General features: G+C 40.1%; 1 protein-coding gene across 2 annotated transcripts in view; it reads right to left on the reverse strand.

The window, feature by feature from the left end:
- LNX2 (ligand of numb-protein X 2) overlaps positions 1-17,420 on the reverse strand; it is a 59,766-nt gene that overhangs the window by 23,607 nt on the left and 18,739 nt on the right. Inside the window, exon 2 of one of the 2 annotated variants that reach the window (XM_062487619.1) lies at positions 3,041-3,565. In XM_062487619.1, coding sequence (XP_062343603.1) covers positions 3,041-3,441 — 401 coding nt within the window. In that variant the 5' untranslated portion in view covers positions 3,442-3,565. Of the gene's footprint in view, positions 1-3,040; positions 3,631-17,420 lie in introns of those variants that run through there. The other variant, XM_062487618.1, reaches the window with a different exon arrangement.

A 17,420-nucleotide genomic window follows, 5' to 3' on the forward strand; every position in this document is an offset into this window, starting at 1 on the left:
ATCCCCTTCACTTCTGGTGCTCCAAAGTGCCAGGCAGGGACAGTGCCTGCAGCTAACACAGGAGAGGGAGGGAAGAACAGGGCTCACCAGCACTGTCGTTAACACCAAAATAACTGGGATTGCCATGATTTTGAATGATAAAATTCTGCACCTTTACAATTTGTCTTCCCATGGATTTTGTTACTCTAAACCCATATATTAAGCATGCTGAGGGGGACACAGTGAATAGCTCAATTGTTTCTTCAATTCCAAAAAATGCAATCCTGTATAAAGTTCAAACCTTATTTGACATAAAATTACCCTGCAATGATACCCAGCTGGAAAAAATGTCTCCATCTGAAATGGTAACTTAAACTATCAGAGAGAAATATAGGAGGCGAAAGCGAAAGCCCAACGCAAAAGCAATAAACACAAAACTCAACCCTCTCATTATAAAGTTGTAAGAATTTCACAATGTGTTCTTGTACAATAGACTTCTTTCACTTCTGGATGGCCCGTAAGAATTAATTCAAAATCACACACAGAAAAATCTCATTAATATTTTGCGAGATTTTCTTCTCATAATTTTACCTTTGATATTTAGAAATCACAGAATCACAGCATTAACTAGGCTGGAAAAAAACCTTTGAGACCCTGGAGTCTAATCCATGACCAAACATCACCATGTAAACTAGACCATAGCATTGAGTACCACACCCTGTCTTTCCTTAAACAACTCCAGGGAATGAAACTGACTTAGTTTTGGAAAACTTAGTTTTCCAAACATTAACAAATTTTCTATACCAGGTGACTGAAAAACAGTACAACATGACTCATATGGTTCTTCCCTTTAAATCATATTACATCACTGTGTTTAACTTTAAAAACCAAGTTTGCAAGTGTATGTAATGAAACTCAAGAGTTTAAGAAATCAGTAATATTTTCTTTGTGCAATGAGGTATCATGGAGTGCAATTAGTGACTGTGAAGTAATCAGGTTTGTGTCTGATGCCTCTCATCTCCTTGTGGGAGCATCTTGCAGTAATGCTACTTACACGCTGAGGCACCTGGTGGATACAATGACATTTTCTTCCAGCTTTTATGCTCAAATGAAGCCAATAAAAAACAATGGAAAAATGCCAGTGTGAAGGTTTTTAGACAGTGAAAATTAACCAACCATACTGCTTTCTTTAGAAACACAAACCAGCTCATGTAAAGGCTTGTTGGGACTGGTTTATATTAATCAATGCTGACAATTACAATAATACTGAATTTTGTATTACTCTCCTAAATGTAATGAACAGTAGTAGAAGTTTACTGGATTCAGTAATCCATACAGAATTAAATTCAAACTATGCAGTTGCTGCCATCATTTATGTCAGCAATGATAATTTATAGGTGCTCAGATGTTTGCAAATAAACTTAATGGAAAACTGTAAATCACCATATACTCAAGACGTGTATCAGCCAAGATAACCAAGACAACAGAAGGAATTGGAAATGAGCAGCCTTCTGCAACTGAAGGCTTTTTTCCAGCCGACAAACAGAAAAAGCCTGTGACTCAGCTCACTTGGATTCCACGACAACCCTGTGCATTAAAGTGAATGGGTATTTCATGTATACTTAAAGAGTGCATACATAGTGTTCTATGTACAAATAAATTACATGAACCTGTTGCAAACTGCCCTAATATAATTCAAAACAATGTCAACAAAGGAAAAATGACTGAAGAGGTGAGGGATATGACAGTGGGAAAGGAGAGATGAATCAAATACTTAGCAGTAGTCCTGCTAGCATTTTGCTTTTCATTAAAATCTAATCAGTTAAATATCAGGATTATAAATCATAAAACAGTTAGGCCTCCTCACCACCTCCAAGTCATCAAATAGATCAGAAACTACTTGCCACAACTAAACAAGCAGGTTCTTTAGCTAACATGGAAGCCATGTGGAGAATTTAAAAAAAAAAAAACAAAACCAAAACCAGAAGATAAAAACTAAGCAAGAAAGGTTCCTAATTAGTCTCTGTATCTCCCTGACATGGACACCATACTACAATAACCAAAAATACCCAGGCAGCTCCATGCTCACCACAGTCCACAGGGCTGCTGCATGTTTCGCATGCCCAGGGTCCTCCCAGCCTCTGAATCCCCAGAAGCCTTCAGGATGTGTGGGAAAAGGAAGAGGGCACACTGCAAATACAAATGTGAACAAAGGTTTCCAAGGCAGGTGGTGTCTGTCCTTTTCCCTTTCTCTGCAGAGCACTTGCCTGCAGGCACACCCACACCATGCACATGCTCCCAATCTCCTCTGCAACACCACTCTCCACCTGAAGACAGTCTCCAAGAGTCTCCAAATGGACAGAAACCAAGACTTGGAAAGAAGTCCATGCAGTAGGTCCATGCACTTCTCAAATGAACCTTTCTGTCTGGGTGGTCTCCAGTGTCCCTGGACTGGACTGAGGGCAGGCAGAGAGGGCCCACCAGTCCTGAGAGATACCGTGTCCATCTGCCTACCTCAAGGCAGGATCAATTCTGATGTAACTAATCCTGATGAAAGTTTATTTAACATGTTCATAACACTTCTAAAAATTGGGAATGGACAACTACTGCCTAAACAATCTATGCCAGCGTCTGACCACTAAGAAGCTTTTTCCCCTGAAAATCTGAACTTGATCTTCTTTGTTCCTACTGCACTAGTTCTCTCCTCTATGCAGACAGAGTTTGCACATCTCTAGTCTTCCCACTCCCTCAGCCTTTTTTCCCCTACTGTAATCAACTGCCACTGTATTTCCTTTTTTTTGATAAATCATTTTCTTCAGATCTCCCTATGGTTATCACCAAGCAGTCTTCACTGTTTTCTGGTGTGATACACAAAAACAGGGTAATCCAGTGCATTGCCTCTGCACAGTTACAGACTGACCATTTCCTAGGGTCTTCTCCTGTGAATTTAAAAGCCACCACCAACTCTGTCCCCCTCTCCTGCCCACGATTTACATTGCTACACAAACTGGCCACAAACAAGCCTTAGGGAAAATGCAATGCAAGCACCTGCAGCGCTCACCTGTTTTTAAGATGTGCTGCCAGGTCACATCGCTGCATCACTTCCTGACACACAGAAGAGAAGGGGCACAAAACAGCGAGCTTGTCTAACAGTTTATGAACAAGGATGCTGGATTTTTTGCAGAGTTTAAAATGGAGTCTTTTTCGATCTAGTGGGCAGAAATCCTTCTCCTGTAGAAAGTTCCTTAGGCACTTGTAGCAGAAAGTGTGTCCACAGGGAGTGTCCAATGGCTGCAACAAGGGCTGAAGGCAAATGTGGCAGACCAAGTCATCATCCACTTCGTTCTGGTAGTTGTAGAGATGGTTCTCCCTTGTCCAGTGCTGCTGGCCACACTCAAAGCACAGAGGATTCAAGGAGGCATTCTGCTCCACTGCAGCCATGTCGTCACCTGTAGTCCCCATTTTACAGCTAAGAAGGCTGACAGATCCTTCTCCTCTTCCTTCTCATAGGATGGGGATGCTCATGTAAAGCTAACAGCGAAGCGACTGCTTCCAGGGTGACTTATATATGCTCTTCAGTCATTTTCTGCAATACATTAAGAAATAGAAATTATTCATTTTGCAGGAAATATGGAAGTTTGCTTCAAAACATTTGACTTCTGGGTTTACCAAAATACAACAGCAAGATAGAGCAGGGGAATATTCCTATTTTCTCTAAGTCTGTCACAGAAAAGAACAACAACAAAAAAAAAATCTATAAATATGAACCCTTTTACAACACCAACATTTCATGGCTTCATAAGGAAGCGCTAGTGCAGTGCACAGTCTTCACTTGCAAGATGACCATTTTGTGACAGTAAGGACACATTATGCATTGCCACACTAGAAGCATGCAATTAGCATCTGGCACAAAAATACCCTATTGTGGAATGATGGCTGTATGATCAAATAATTAAATGTGTTCTTTAATATGAGATAATTTTAATCTGATCCTACTCTTGGTGTTTTGTTTTTTTTTAGGATTTCGACTGTACAGAATATTAGGTTATTAGTAACTTTCTAAATACACTGCATTGAAAATAACAGCAAACAGCTTACCCCGGTTCATTCCATTAGTAATATTGCAAGATATATCATCACTTACTTCTAGGTTTTCTCTGTGCATTGCTACACAGAAGGACAGATTCCATCCACTATAACCATCTGATTGAGTACAGAGGTCAGTAATAAAAATATGGAATAAACTAACTACTGGTTTCAAACTGATTACTTAACTACTGGTTTCAAACTAATTACTTGTTTTCCTTTTTACCTAATGAAGTTACAGCACACTCAGTGTGACAAGAAAGGACTCTAAGTCTGTCACCACGGGATTTATTTACTAAACTTTTTATGTTATTTAACTTTGCTTGTCTTAAAATAGTTGCTTGGGCAGGAAGTTGTGCAGCCATCAGTCTGAAATTTCAAACACTAAATCCTTATCCTCCCAACTTTATTTACCTTCCTCTCCCTTGCAGAATCACACTGCTTGACACACATAGCTTGATGATTTAGAAAATAAAACAAATTTTCTCACAGTCTTAAGATACCTCCATATTTGTTAGTTTTGGTAAATGTTCTCACTTGTGGATGGAGAAAAAAATCAAATTAGAGCAATGCTTACTTCGTACCTAAATTCTTTATCGCAATTCAGCAAGCAACACTCATAGCAGACTGTTTTCTGGAGTAGAAAAGATACAGAGAAATGAAAACTAGTAGTTTAGGTATCAGCCCATCATTTTTATTTCTGACTGCTGAAATGCAGTTCTAAACATAACAAAATATAAACATTCTGAAATTCATGTGGAACACATACATTTCCCCATGGCTTACTTTTTATAAGATTCCCTACTTTGATTTTTGCCCTATAACATCACACAGACAAGCACAAGACTTAGAGCACATTTTACAAGGATTATTATATCCTTTGACGCAAAAAGGATTAAATAGTAATTTGTAATCCAGGCTTCCACTCTGCCATGGAAATTGATGCTCATCATTGCCCTGTCTTGTAGTAGATAATGTGCACCTTCTGGAAAGGATTTCACAAGGGAAGAGCATACCAGTTCTTTGTTGTTGGAGACTAAGAATGTAAAATGAGACCCCAAAAGAGATTAGTCAAAAAACCCAGTCTTAAACATATTATGTAAGAGCTCAAAGATTGGAGAGCGGATAAGGAGAGCAGCGCACGGGGCCCTCATGCTCAAACCACAGCTCTCTCGCTCTGCATTCATGCTGCTGGATTAAAACAGAAGGGATGCGACCCATCTCATGGCTGGTCTTTATGTAATACCAAATAAACCAGATAAATATTCTAGAAAAACAAGCACTGATTTGTGCCTTTACCAAATTATTTTGTCAGTCAAGGCGGTAGGGGAGGAATATATGGCACGAGTTGTATTATACCAGGAGTACGTGCAACACCAACAAACAGCTCCTGCAGAGCAAAATGACACAGAACAGGCAGCAAAAACTACTGTATGAGTGTGCTGCCCAAATTGCAGACCTGTTCCTACTACTGACTACAACCAGGACTCCTCCTCCTTCCCCAAGCAACCAAAAACCCTAGAAAGGACAAAGTCCTAATACACAGAATCATAAAATACTCTGAGTTGGAAGGGATCCAGCAGGATCATCAAGTCCAACTCCTGGCCCTGCACAGAACACCCCAAACAATCACAACATGTGCCTGAGAGCATTGTCCAAACACTTCTTGAACTCTGTCAGGCTGGTGCTATGACCACTTTCCTGGGGATACCATTCTAGTGCTCAACCATCTTCTGGGTGAGATATTTTCCTGATATCCAACCTAAACCTATCCTGACTCAGCTTCATTCTGTTTCCTTGAGTTTTGTCACTGGTCATGAGAAGTGTGGATATGGGTATTTGTCGCTTCACTTCCCACTTTGAGCATGTTGAAGACCATCAATGAGGCTATGGAAAAAAAACCAACACCACCCTGTGCACTACTGCAATGGAGATACAGTCAGGACTCCTGAGTATGACCATCCCAAATTCACCTCTTTAAAGGCTTCTAGCATTTCTGTCCTTTGAAGTCTATGTAACTCACATGGCAGTCTGTGACAGAGCCTGAATCAGTGCCACATAGCAAATATACCCATGAGATACTTTGACCTCTATAACTGGCTATGGTCAAAGATGTATATGGTGCATATCTGCACCTCTCATTTAGGAGGCTGCAATGAAATAATTTTTTGTTTTTAAAATTTTGACAGGTTACTTTAAACTTTTAACAAAATGTAAAACCGGAGAAGTTACTGAGCAATTAGGCATTCACTGCCACATAAAAAATTACAATGACAAGCCTGCTCTCTTAGGAAAGGTATACCCAGACACAGGTTCTATTTAGTGTAATCTCAGGACCTTGACACAGGCAGCCACTATACTGCCCACTGCTGCAGAAGGTGAGCAGACACACCTGCTGGTATAGCTGACCCATCCTAGTGTCTGAATGCTGTTGGGGCAGGGACAAATGCCCTGAGCTGTGCTTTGTTGCAGAGGTGCTACCCCAGGCCAGACAGATGCTGTTCCTGGTGGCAGCTGACACTGCCTCAGTGCTGCCACTGCCCTGGTAACTTAAACCATCAACAAATTACATATAAACTAAGCCCACCAGCTCTTCTGCAGCTGATGTGACCACCCTTCCACCACCTCTCTGCCTGCAGAGCTGTGGAAGAAAGAGATAGTGGATTACAGAATGAAGACTCAAAAGGAAAAAAAAAGTCTCACTCCCACCACACACACACACACACAAAATCCTGAACCAACAAAATTAAATTAATTAAAAAAATAAACAATCCACCACCACCCTGAAAAAAATCGAGATTTATTTACTTTCACGCCGCTGTGCTGTACTTGGGGCAAGCACAGTCTACGACTGAGGAAAAAAAATCACCAGGAATTTTATTGATCATATACTGTGGCAGCCTAATTATTATTCTTAAGACATTTTACTGTCTGTTCCCAGTGCAAAATATCAACTTATTTACAAAGTTGACAAACACAGAGTTTGTGTTCTGAGCAACAGCTGGGATGACACGTCAGGTCAAAATGTCCCTGATATAAAGTACTATATCCCTGAAATCCACAATACCAGAGCACTGCCATTTCTAATACCCTACTTCAACCCTATTTCTGCATCTCTTATCACAGCAGATCACCAGCTCCACAGGATGATAACAGCCCAGGAAAGCTGCAAACAGGAAAAATAACCAGAATTATAAAAAATATGAAGTGGGTAAAAGAGCCAGCCAGGCCTGATATTCAGGTCATATAATTCCCTAGAAAATAATTTTCCCAGGACCTCATTAAAACAGTCAAATAGTGCAGGTGGTACCCTGCTTTCAGTTTTAAATTACAATGCACTTGGGAACTGGGCAAGACTGGACATCCAACTGCACGAATTTTTATTTTAGTTTTTAAGTGGAGTGTGCACAAGAGAGATTTTAGACTGAAAAAGACAGCCTTATCTTTAGGTCTCCTCTAGCTCTGATTTATTGATTCAAAGAACATTCTCTGTAGAAGCTCAAAACATTTTTGCAAAAACATTAGATGTCAGGCTTCATACCTACATCATATTTCACAATATTTATTCATTCTGCCTGAATGGGAGCTATTAAAAAAAAAAAAAAACAACAAAACAAACAAACAAAAAAACCCCACAAGCAAACTGGAACTGTAGCAGTAAGTTAACCTTTTACCTGTAGTTGTCTCTACATAAGTCACAAATAATTAACACTAGTTCCAGTTTGAAGTTAATGGAAACATGTAATGCTCTCAAAGATTTAAGCAATCTATTTCTAAATTATCTTATTAAAATCCTAGATATTACAGCCTGTTAACTGACCATTCAAAATTTTACAAAACAACCAAGTATACTCCAGAAATAAACAACTATGCAAAACATCCATCTTACCAACTAATCTCTTTTAAAAGTACCTTTAATATACCCCAATTTTCTACTTTGTTTACAACTGTCTATGCAATTTTCTCAACCAAAAGCACATGCCAAAAGAACACCCTGAGATGAATGACACCCTTGTTCCTTTGGAGGACTCCACTGTCCCCGTATCCCAAAATGGCTGGGATGCAGAACTCAGTTCTGCACCTAAAACCTCTCTAACCAGAAGGATGTGTTTGCATGGAGATCTCTCTAACCACTGAATCAATGATTAATTTCTTCTATGTAGTTTAAACCAGCTGCAAGTGAAAAACTGTTAACTCGTATTTTCCTCTTGATTAAATGGCCACTGGGTATTGCTTGCTCCTTCTCTTCTTCCCTGAGGAGATGAGATCCCAACATTTTGCTGCCTGCTCGCATCACAGGAACACCCTTCCTTATCCCTTTCCAGTGTGGCAAGGGAGCATATGGAAAAAATTATAACAGCTATGGCAAAGGTTTCATGTGACCCTAAATTCAGGCAGTCCTGTCCTGGCAAGGCAGATCTGACCTTGAGGGGCAATACATAACACACACCAATCAATAACTCTGAACAACAGCACAGTTGTCACCCTGGATTTCAGGAAAGGTTGGCTTAATTTTAAAATGTCACAGGATTTCCACAATCTGTTCCCCACGGACAACAGTCCCTGACTGTCTCAGCTAGCTAGGAAGGGTCTCGTAATTCCCAAATTCCCCTGCTTTATTCAAATGCCACAGTTGTGAACAGGATCTCTGAGCAGTCAGGAGCTGATTGAAATAAGCCCCAGGAAAGAAAAACTAGACAGTGGTTAAACCCATTGCTTTAAACCACATCATAACATTAATTAAACATTAGTTCTTGGTTCCAAGTCCAGTATTCTTCACAGGAATCACAGCATCAGACTGATGACTTTTAACTATTCCCAAAGCAGACCCTAGCTTAAGTGAAAGAATAAAAGACAGAAGAAATTAATAAAAAACATAAGGAAAATAAATAGCTAGCAAGCATCACCACAGGGGAAAAGTGTTATTTCCCATCTCCCAATAAGCATGACCTAGCAAACAAGTGAAGCAGTACTAGCAACATGTATTGACTTTACAATATTCATGTTAATTATACTGATATCCAAGGGCTGCACTGCCTTGAAACACCAATCCCTGATTCAATCCTCGTTCAAGTTTATGAGGCAATAATCCTGTTAGACTCCTCCTTTTTTGAAAGTGCAAACAAATGAAAGTTTTGTCAAAACATGGTACCTGGCAGCTCCAAGTCAAAAATCTACAAGAGATGGACAGGGCACAGCAATTAACCTAGGACACTTTCTGCTGAAGCTGCAGCCCCACCGTCACTGCATGCCAATTACCCAACACACCTATTTTTTGTGCTGATGAGCAACCTTTTCCATGTTTTTAAGTTGTTCAGCAGAATGACTGGAATTGTTATATTCAAACTAAGTAATATTGTGCCTGAATAGTGACTTTGTTCCACTGAACCACTACCAGGCAACACTGGGCTTGCAGTAAAACCACCTCTCCAGAGATTATTTTTTGCCTCTGTGCTAGTCTTTTTGTTCCATCAGAGGAATGCTCTCACAAAGAGTCAGCCCTTCACCAGGTGTTGATGTGGCATCATCACTGCAAAGGCAACGGGTCACAGGTGACAGTTTTCATTCCCGGCCCCAGGGGTGAAGGTTTTTATGTGCAATTCCTCAAAAAAAGTGCACACGCACCCCCTTGCTGGGTATTTTCACAGTCCAGCATTTTTCAAGGATGCAGCATAAAACCCTGCTTAAATCTGACAAATAAGGACCATTTGGGAAAAATAACAGGACTGTAAGTTGTATTTTGTATTTGTGGAGTGCTGCGTTTCCGTGGCAACTGGGGGCTACGGGCTTTAATTACCATCGCAACGTTCAGGGTCCCTGCTGCACAGGGGCAGAGACGCGGCCAGGCAGGGGCACCGCAGGAACGCCGCCTGCGCTCCCCTCTCTGCCCCACAGCTGCCTGCAGAGGTCGAGGGGATGCGAGCAACTAGCACACCAGAGAGCAAAGAGAGGTCTGAAACGGGGAAACCGAGAGGAAGCACAACAATGACCATCCTTAGGAGAGATGACAGATGACACCCACCTCCCAAAACCACCACCTCAAAGACAGGGATGCTGGGCATCAGGGGGTGACAGGAGGAAAGAGGAACTTGGTGCCCAGAGATAAAACAAGTGGGCAGAAGGTTTTGCTCGAACAGGAAGAGATGCTGCTGCAGCCATCTTCTATGGCACAAATGGAATAGCTTCTATTTTGGGACCAGGAGATTAATATAGCTTTACTTTAGTAAAATTTGTCTCAAATGAGACAGGAAAGACAAGGACCGTGACTGTACGGAGGTCCCTGCAATGAAATATCCATTCTTTATAGCAAATACAGAGCTACATCTGATAAATCATCTCAGAATAGAAGAAAAGAAGACAAGTATGAATCTTTAACAAAGATACAGCGACACATCTACAGATTAAATTTTGCACAGTCCTACTGAACAAGAGTAATGCTGAAAGAGGAGGAAATATGACACACAAACCAAGCTAGATTAGAGCCACACAGGTTTGGATGGCCAGTCATATGTCCTGGTCTGGAGGAAGCACAAACCCCAGGAAAGAACTTGAACTTGGACCCTCTTCTGCAGGCATTGCTGCCCACCCTATCAAAGTGCTACTCAAGTATTTGCCTTTCTCTGCCATCATGTTTTATAAGAGAGGTGGGAACTGCCTTTACAATTTGCAAGATCTATTTTATGTAGGTACATTAATTTTTCTGTTAAGTGGAAAGAGAAGTGCCTGTTTCTGGAGGCTACTGGTGCTTTGTGTCAGAAATCACCCCATGGCAAGAACCCCCAAACACAGGACAAGCACCTGGGGAGTTCAAGATGCTCCCAAGGCTCTCAACAATTGAGCATATTTGCAACTTTTAGGCCTAAGTGTATTAAAAAAATCTGCAAGAAACCTCCAAGTTCATAAATTCATTTCTGGATTTCTGCAACAGCAAAAAAGTAAACAGAAAGAAACATAATTAAATAGAAGTGAAGAAACACAGACTTACCTGCCAGGAGACCCAATGACAAATTTTCTTCTTTGCACAAAAAGCATAAGGAAAGCAGTATTTAATTACTGCTGCTGTAACAGGTGGACTTTTATATCCAGTGGAAGTTAAAAAAAGTACCCCAACAGTCAAAAACCCATGAGAAGGAGACAATTAGTAAGGCTTTCTTCTCGTTGATAGAGCAGAGGAGAAGAGCAAGAAAGACTACAACATTTGCTTATCCGCCATGGATATTTTCTGCCGTGCAATCTGTCCACCAGCCCTTGCCATATGTGCCACCCTTTCTGCTGGGAGAGATGAAGGCAGCAGAAAGCTGTCCATCAAGATGCTAAACCTTCTGGAAAAGCCCTCCCCTAAGCATTTTGCCCTGAAACGGGAACTTTCGTGGATGAAGGGAATACACTTAAACTAGATTAAACATAGCTCATTCCTGGATATGTACAGAGAAAATCTGATTTGATTAATTCAAATTTTAAGGAGCAGTAGTGTTTCAAAGAAAATAAAGGAAACTGAGAGCTATGTTCCCTTTTCTGGCACTTCTGTATAACCAGCCCCCACCCCTATGGGTGTGCATAGAGGAAATTCAGGGAGACAGCACTGCGATTAATCATGAAATGGCTTTGATGACAGAGAGAAGCTGGGGGTGGAGGGGTAGAAGGGATAAAAGAACTTTCCGAGTAGTTAAATTGTAGGACTTAACTATTTTCATGGAAAAACACCACCCCATCTCTTCCTTCAGGCATATATCACCTTGCATAACTTGTTACAGCTGGTTTCCCCCATCAATTACAACTTGAGTGATGGTGGAAGCTATTTTCAAAGGTAAACTATGCTGTTACTAAGCAGTTTTTTAGCTTAGAAGTAGTGTGAAAAAAAAAAAAACTAAGCTACCTCCTAAGCTAACAACAACCTCCAATCTCTTTGAAAACAAGCATTTCTAAGATCTGTGCAAGACAGAGCCAAGAGGACATGAGGCAAAGTCCTCTGCTGTAGTGAGTGCCTGTGCCCTGCAAGGAACCCATAACAACCCGTGGCCAGAAGAAGAAACTTGAAAATACAGCAGAAAGAGCGCAGAGTGGTCTAGACTTGGTCTGAAAATTGCAGTTTCAAATTTCAGCCTCAACCTACCAAACCCCAGCAGCTAAAGAACATCACTTGGTGAGCTAAGGCAACCCCTAAACCAATCTGCCCTGCCTAGACTGCTTATTTTCTCCCTAATGAAATAAAACAAGTATCACCACATCAGAACTCTCAAAGAAAAGAGAAAAATAAGAACGTTTTTGAGCCTATAGTCAGACTATTTAACTCAGGCCTCCTATATGCAGGCCAAATTATGACTTGCCCATGAGCAGGGGCATTGCATGCAGAGTGACCAACTCACCACTACAACTGCCCCACTTGGTCTGCAGCCCAGCATAACCAGGGAACACAGAAAGCTGGGCTGGCTCTGGCCACTGCTTGGCAAGCAGGTGATTCATTCCAAAAGCACTGCCATACCTGAGCAGTCTCTACTCATGCCCGGGAATTATGTTAGGATGCCATGCACTAGCCATCACTTGAATTAACTCCACAATAAAGGCAAGTTCTTTGATTCTTAACAGTTTAGGATGATGGCTGTGCCTCTCCCTATTAAGTCTGCTGAAGACATTTCACTTTGCTGCTGTACATAACTTTATTTCCAGTTAATTTCTAGGAGGAACTTTCCTTCAGATATGTGTAAAAAGGTTCTTTTCAGAGCCAGCTAGCTGACCCAGCTCTGAGCACACAAAAAGGGCAGAACATTACTTGTGCACAATACCCCCATATTATTTTGTAGGATGCTTTTCAGAAATTAAAACTTTTATATAGAGACCTTCCAGTTAGGCTACCTGTCTTACTGCAACAGATGTAGTCTGTGCAGATACTGAAAATAAATGGCTCCACACATCAATAAAATTTACATAATAAGAACATGTTAGATCTAGAAGTTGTAGTCTTAAAATATACAAATATTATCTTAAATAAAACCCATTTACATACTTTGTATGTAAACAGGCCTTTACATACACAGTAGACTAGTGCTTGATCTGAGGCCTCCAGACAGGATTCAGAAAAGGAAGTGGACATGAGCTGACTATGTAAAATCCAGTCTGGTTATATGTATCTGACAGACACAAAGAATGTGGAAGCAAAGATCGCATTTGTTTTTAATCCTTCTGTAGGAATCATATATTCTCCACTTCAGCCCTTGTAATTACATAGCCACCATGAAAGAGACAACAGTTGTCAAATGAAAAAAACAGACTTTTTGGAAAAAACACTTCTCTAGTCCCTAACCACATTTGCCAGCTGTTTATTCCACATTCCCTATTAGCTTGGCTGATTGCACGTTTCATATATACATACACACACACATGTTAAAAATATAATTATGTTAAAAATATAATTTCACTTGCTATTACATAGGGAAGCTTCTATGGTGCAGCTCTTTACCTGCCTGAGGTGCAAAGTCTGGCTGCTTTACTGTGTCCTCTGAATCTTGTTAGTGCTCTCAGAAAGAAACTACTTCAGTAGTAACACTGTTGGAAAATGGTTCTTTAAGATTCAAGTGAGAAATGTTAGCAAAGAGACATAGTAGAGCACACACACAGCAGGCCAGCAGGGCCTGCTATGTATTCTCACGTGAGAGACAGGCAAAATAATAAGCAGCAATCTAATCTCCTAACTTCCCCTTGCAGAATGAATAATGTGGAAGAGGGAAAGCTGAACTGCTGTTACTGTATTTCTGTCTGCTTTTCTCAGTAGTCTTGCTCTCTTGAAAAAAGGTAATATTCCTAAAAAAAGGCAAAAATTAAAATCATTACCTTCTAAGTGAGTAGCAAAAATTAAAGCTAAAGAATTAAAATGACACTAAAAACAGCTAAGTGGCAGCATCTATGCAAAACATTAAACTGGTATCCATATGCAGAAATTACACAGAAAAGATACATGATTAGAACTACAAATCAATGAATAAACTAGAATAAAATTGCTCAATGAAAGTCCTCACAGGCTACAAGCAAAGAGGGGGAAAGCTCAGAAGTTCTAGGGTGGGGAGGCATCAGGATTCCAACTGCTACACTCATCTAGCAAGGAAAACCCAAGTTGTTAAAACCAAAAGCACAAAATTATGAGAGAAAAATGGATTTCAGTTCTTCAGACAGTTAACAATAAATTTGCAAAATATATACAAGATATTGCTTACATCAGCAAGGAATTCCGATTCACCATGATTTGGGAAGACAGTGGTAAAGGAGCAGTGTGCTAAAGAGTCCTACCAGTTCAGATTCCTAACTTCAGGCACCACTTTTCTGTATCTATGGTCAAAATGGTTGCAGCAACAGAGGCTGACAAAAACATGCTTCAATGGGAAGGAGCCAACCTTCTCCTCCTCCTCCCTGTCCAATCTCTTCTCAGCAGGCTGAAATTTTGCATCTGTGGGGGATGATACAATTTTTGCTTCTTCATCTATTCAATGTATTCAACCCTTAAGAGGTGGCTTTTAAAACACCAGTCTTGCTTTGAAGGATATTACTTCATTAGCAGTGCTTTTGGAAAAAGGTCTTTAAAAGGCAGAAGACTCACCCTCTGGAGTACCCATCTTCTTTGCACTCCCTAACCACAATTTTCATTTTCCCAAACCAAGCACTTATCAACAAGTTAGGCTAGGTTCACAGACATAAAAAATTAAACCCTTTTAATTTCCATACTTTTTTTAAACTCCCAACTCCTACTAAACACTTTCACATGTTTTATGCCAGATACTTACACTAAACATTTTTTTAAACTTTATAAACTTTATTTTCTTTAATTGCTACATTGTCCAAGAGCCAGAAACCACCCCAGAAAGCACTCCTGCTCCACTGGGAGCTGTGCAAATGAGCCCAAAGCATTATGGTATCCCCAAGGCAAGGATGAACATTCCCATGGGATGTATTTCTTTTCCTCAGAAAGGGAGCAGTGCTGTGCACAAAGACTGTGGGATGCCAGAAATGCAACATGAGGACCAGAGGGGCTGTAGACACCTGCCCAGCCTTTGCACAGAGGCAGCAGCAGCAGCTGCTGTGTTCATAGGACCAGGACATCTTCACACAACAGACCTAGCGCATGCAACGGATTATTTGGAAATAGAAGTCTTCCAAGCTTTTTTTGCTCCTATCAGCAGCAATGGGGATTCAAGGAGTTACTCAGAAGCTCACCTGCAAACTGCCTGTTTGTAAAATCCAGACCTTTTAAGAATTAACTCAGATTTACCATCAAGTTCAGAGTAGTGCAGAGGAACGGGGTCTAGTCAGTCAAACAGACAATGTCACAAGTCATCTTCATTTGGCAGTCACTAAAAAATCCTAAGAAATACCCAGAAAACAAGTGCACACTATCCTGAGAAGGGTCCCTTCTGCGTCAAGTTTCTAATACAGGGAAGTATGAGGGAACCCCCACAAAAAGCCCCAAACATTAGTCTGCTCTGTAGTTACTAGTTTCCACCCAGATACAGATACTCTTCACACAGAACCCAACTTTTTGCACTTCAGGGAAGAACTGTTTAATACTGCAATTTAAAAAAAAGCTTTGATTTTCACTGATTTTTAGAGTTAAAAAGCTAATAATTCCAATTTAATGAACCAAGAGGAGGGCAAACAGGGTAATTAAAAGCCTTTATCCTGTCCTTTCTGTGTGCAATATGAAAACCAAAAGTCCAGGCAAGAACATGATGAGAGTTTCATTCAAAGGTGACAACTTGCTTTATAAGCAGGAGGCTCAACTGCAAGCAATGCTTCCTCTTAATATCAGTCATACGGGATGAGAACATGGAAACAACAGATAATATTGCACGGAACTTGACATTGTGAATAAAAGATACAAGGAGGACAGAGTCATGAAAAGGCCATCCTAGCTGAAGAATTTTAAGACTGGAAATATAAAACTACTCATGGAAACAAGAAGTTGCACTGGAAAGGTACTGCAATAATATACCACACTTTGGCTAAAGGGAGTACTTTGCATACATTTCCCTTTGTAAACTTCAGGACTAGAAATGTATGAACTTGGATTTACTGCTTGTCCATACAGACCAGTTTAATTGAATATTAAGTTTCAATAAAGTTAAATTTTGAAATGATACTTTGCTGTTAAAGCATATTCTGCCGCTTTAGCCAGTCATTACTAAATGGAATATAAAACAGAAAGGGTTTACAAAGACTTTTTTTTTTTCCACTGAGTACGTGAAAATAAATCACTGCCACTTTCTCATATATAATAAAAGGTGCGGTTTTTTCCTAGATGATGGATTTGGAGAACAGCACATCTGCTGAGGCTCCAGCTGGCTGGATAACCCCTGTTTTCTACTGGCCTCCTGACTACCTTCAAGCTTGCAAATGCAACCAAGGGGGATGCTTTGGCTTAGAGATTCCTAGTTAGTGGAAAACTGGTGGCTAAACCATACAATGAAGTTGCTAGAAAACCTTATTCCAAATAATTAGGTTTAACACTGATACACACCAACAAAACCACCGAATCTCTCTTCAATTAAAAGAAACAACAACTGACAGCCCTTGCTCCTCCCCGTTTTTCTTTTCCCTTCCTTCCCCTCCTCAAATCCTGGAAAAACAGCAAAATGCGAATTATCCTTTTAGACAAACATATCTACTTGGAAACATTAAGTGGTTTTTTTTCAAAATTCCTACATATCAAGAAATGTTGAAGGCAAACAGATTTAGTGACAATAGAAGGAACAAATGCCTGAATGATCTTCAGTTTCTCATTCTGGTTTTCAGAAGCATATCATCCCTTCCTTATTTTTTAAACAGCCTTAATCAAAGGACTTGTGTTACTTAAAGTTTGCATGCTCTGCACAGCGACTGGCAAAATGAGCAAATTTTTTTTTTTTTTTTTTTGCAAGGCGGTTAATAAAGGCTACCTGGAAGTTTACAGGGTTTCTAGGATGCCCAATGGAAAACCTTATGGATAACTACAACTATTACTACATACGTATCCTAGGAGACCAAAGAGCTTTCACATTTAAGAGCTTATTTCCCAGTCACCCTTTCGATACACATCTCATGCAATTATAAATAATACAAATAGCCATGAGAAAGGAGGACATTAGTTCAATTTCAGGCAGAAGGTACACAGACCTCTGCTTGTATCTGCATAAATGTTTCATTTTATTTCACTTCTCACTTTCTGACTACAAAGACACTCAGTAAGATTATCTCACACAGCTATTGAAATGTGTTTTTAAAACTGAATTTTACAACTGCATAAAGCTAAAATTTTTTTAATCTTTAAAAATTCACACGTGTACATACAAATCAGAAAGAGCCTTTGTATTCAGTCAAGTGAAATCTAGATT

This window comes from Cinclus cinclus, chromosome 2 (genome assembly GCF_963662255.1).
Source record: "Cinclus cinclus chromosome 2, bCinCin1.1, whole genome shotgun sequence".
Taxonomy (NCBI): Eukaryota; Metazoa; Chordata; class Aves; order Passeriformes; family Cinclidae; genus Cinclus; species Cinclus cinclus.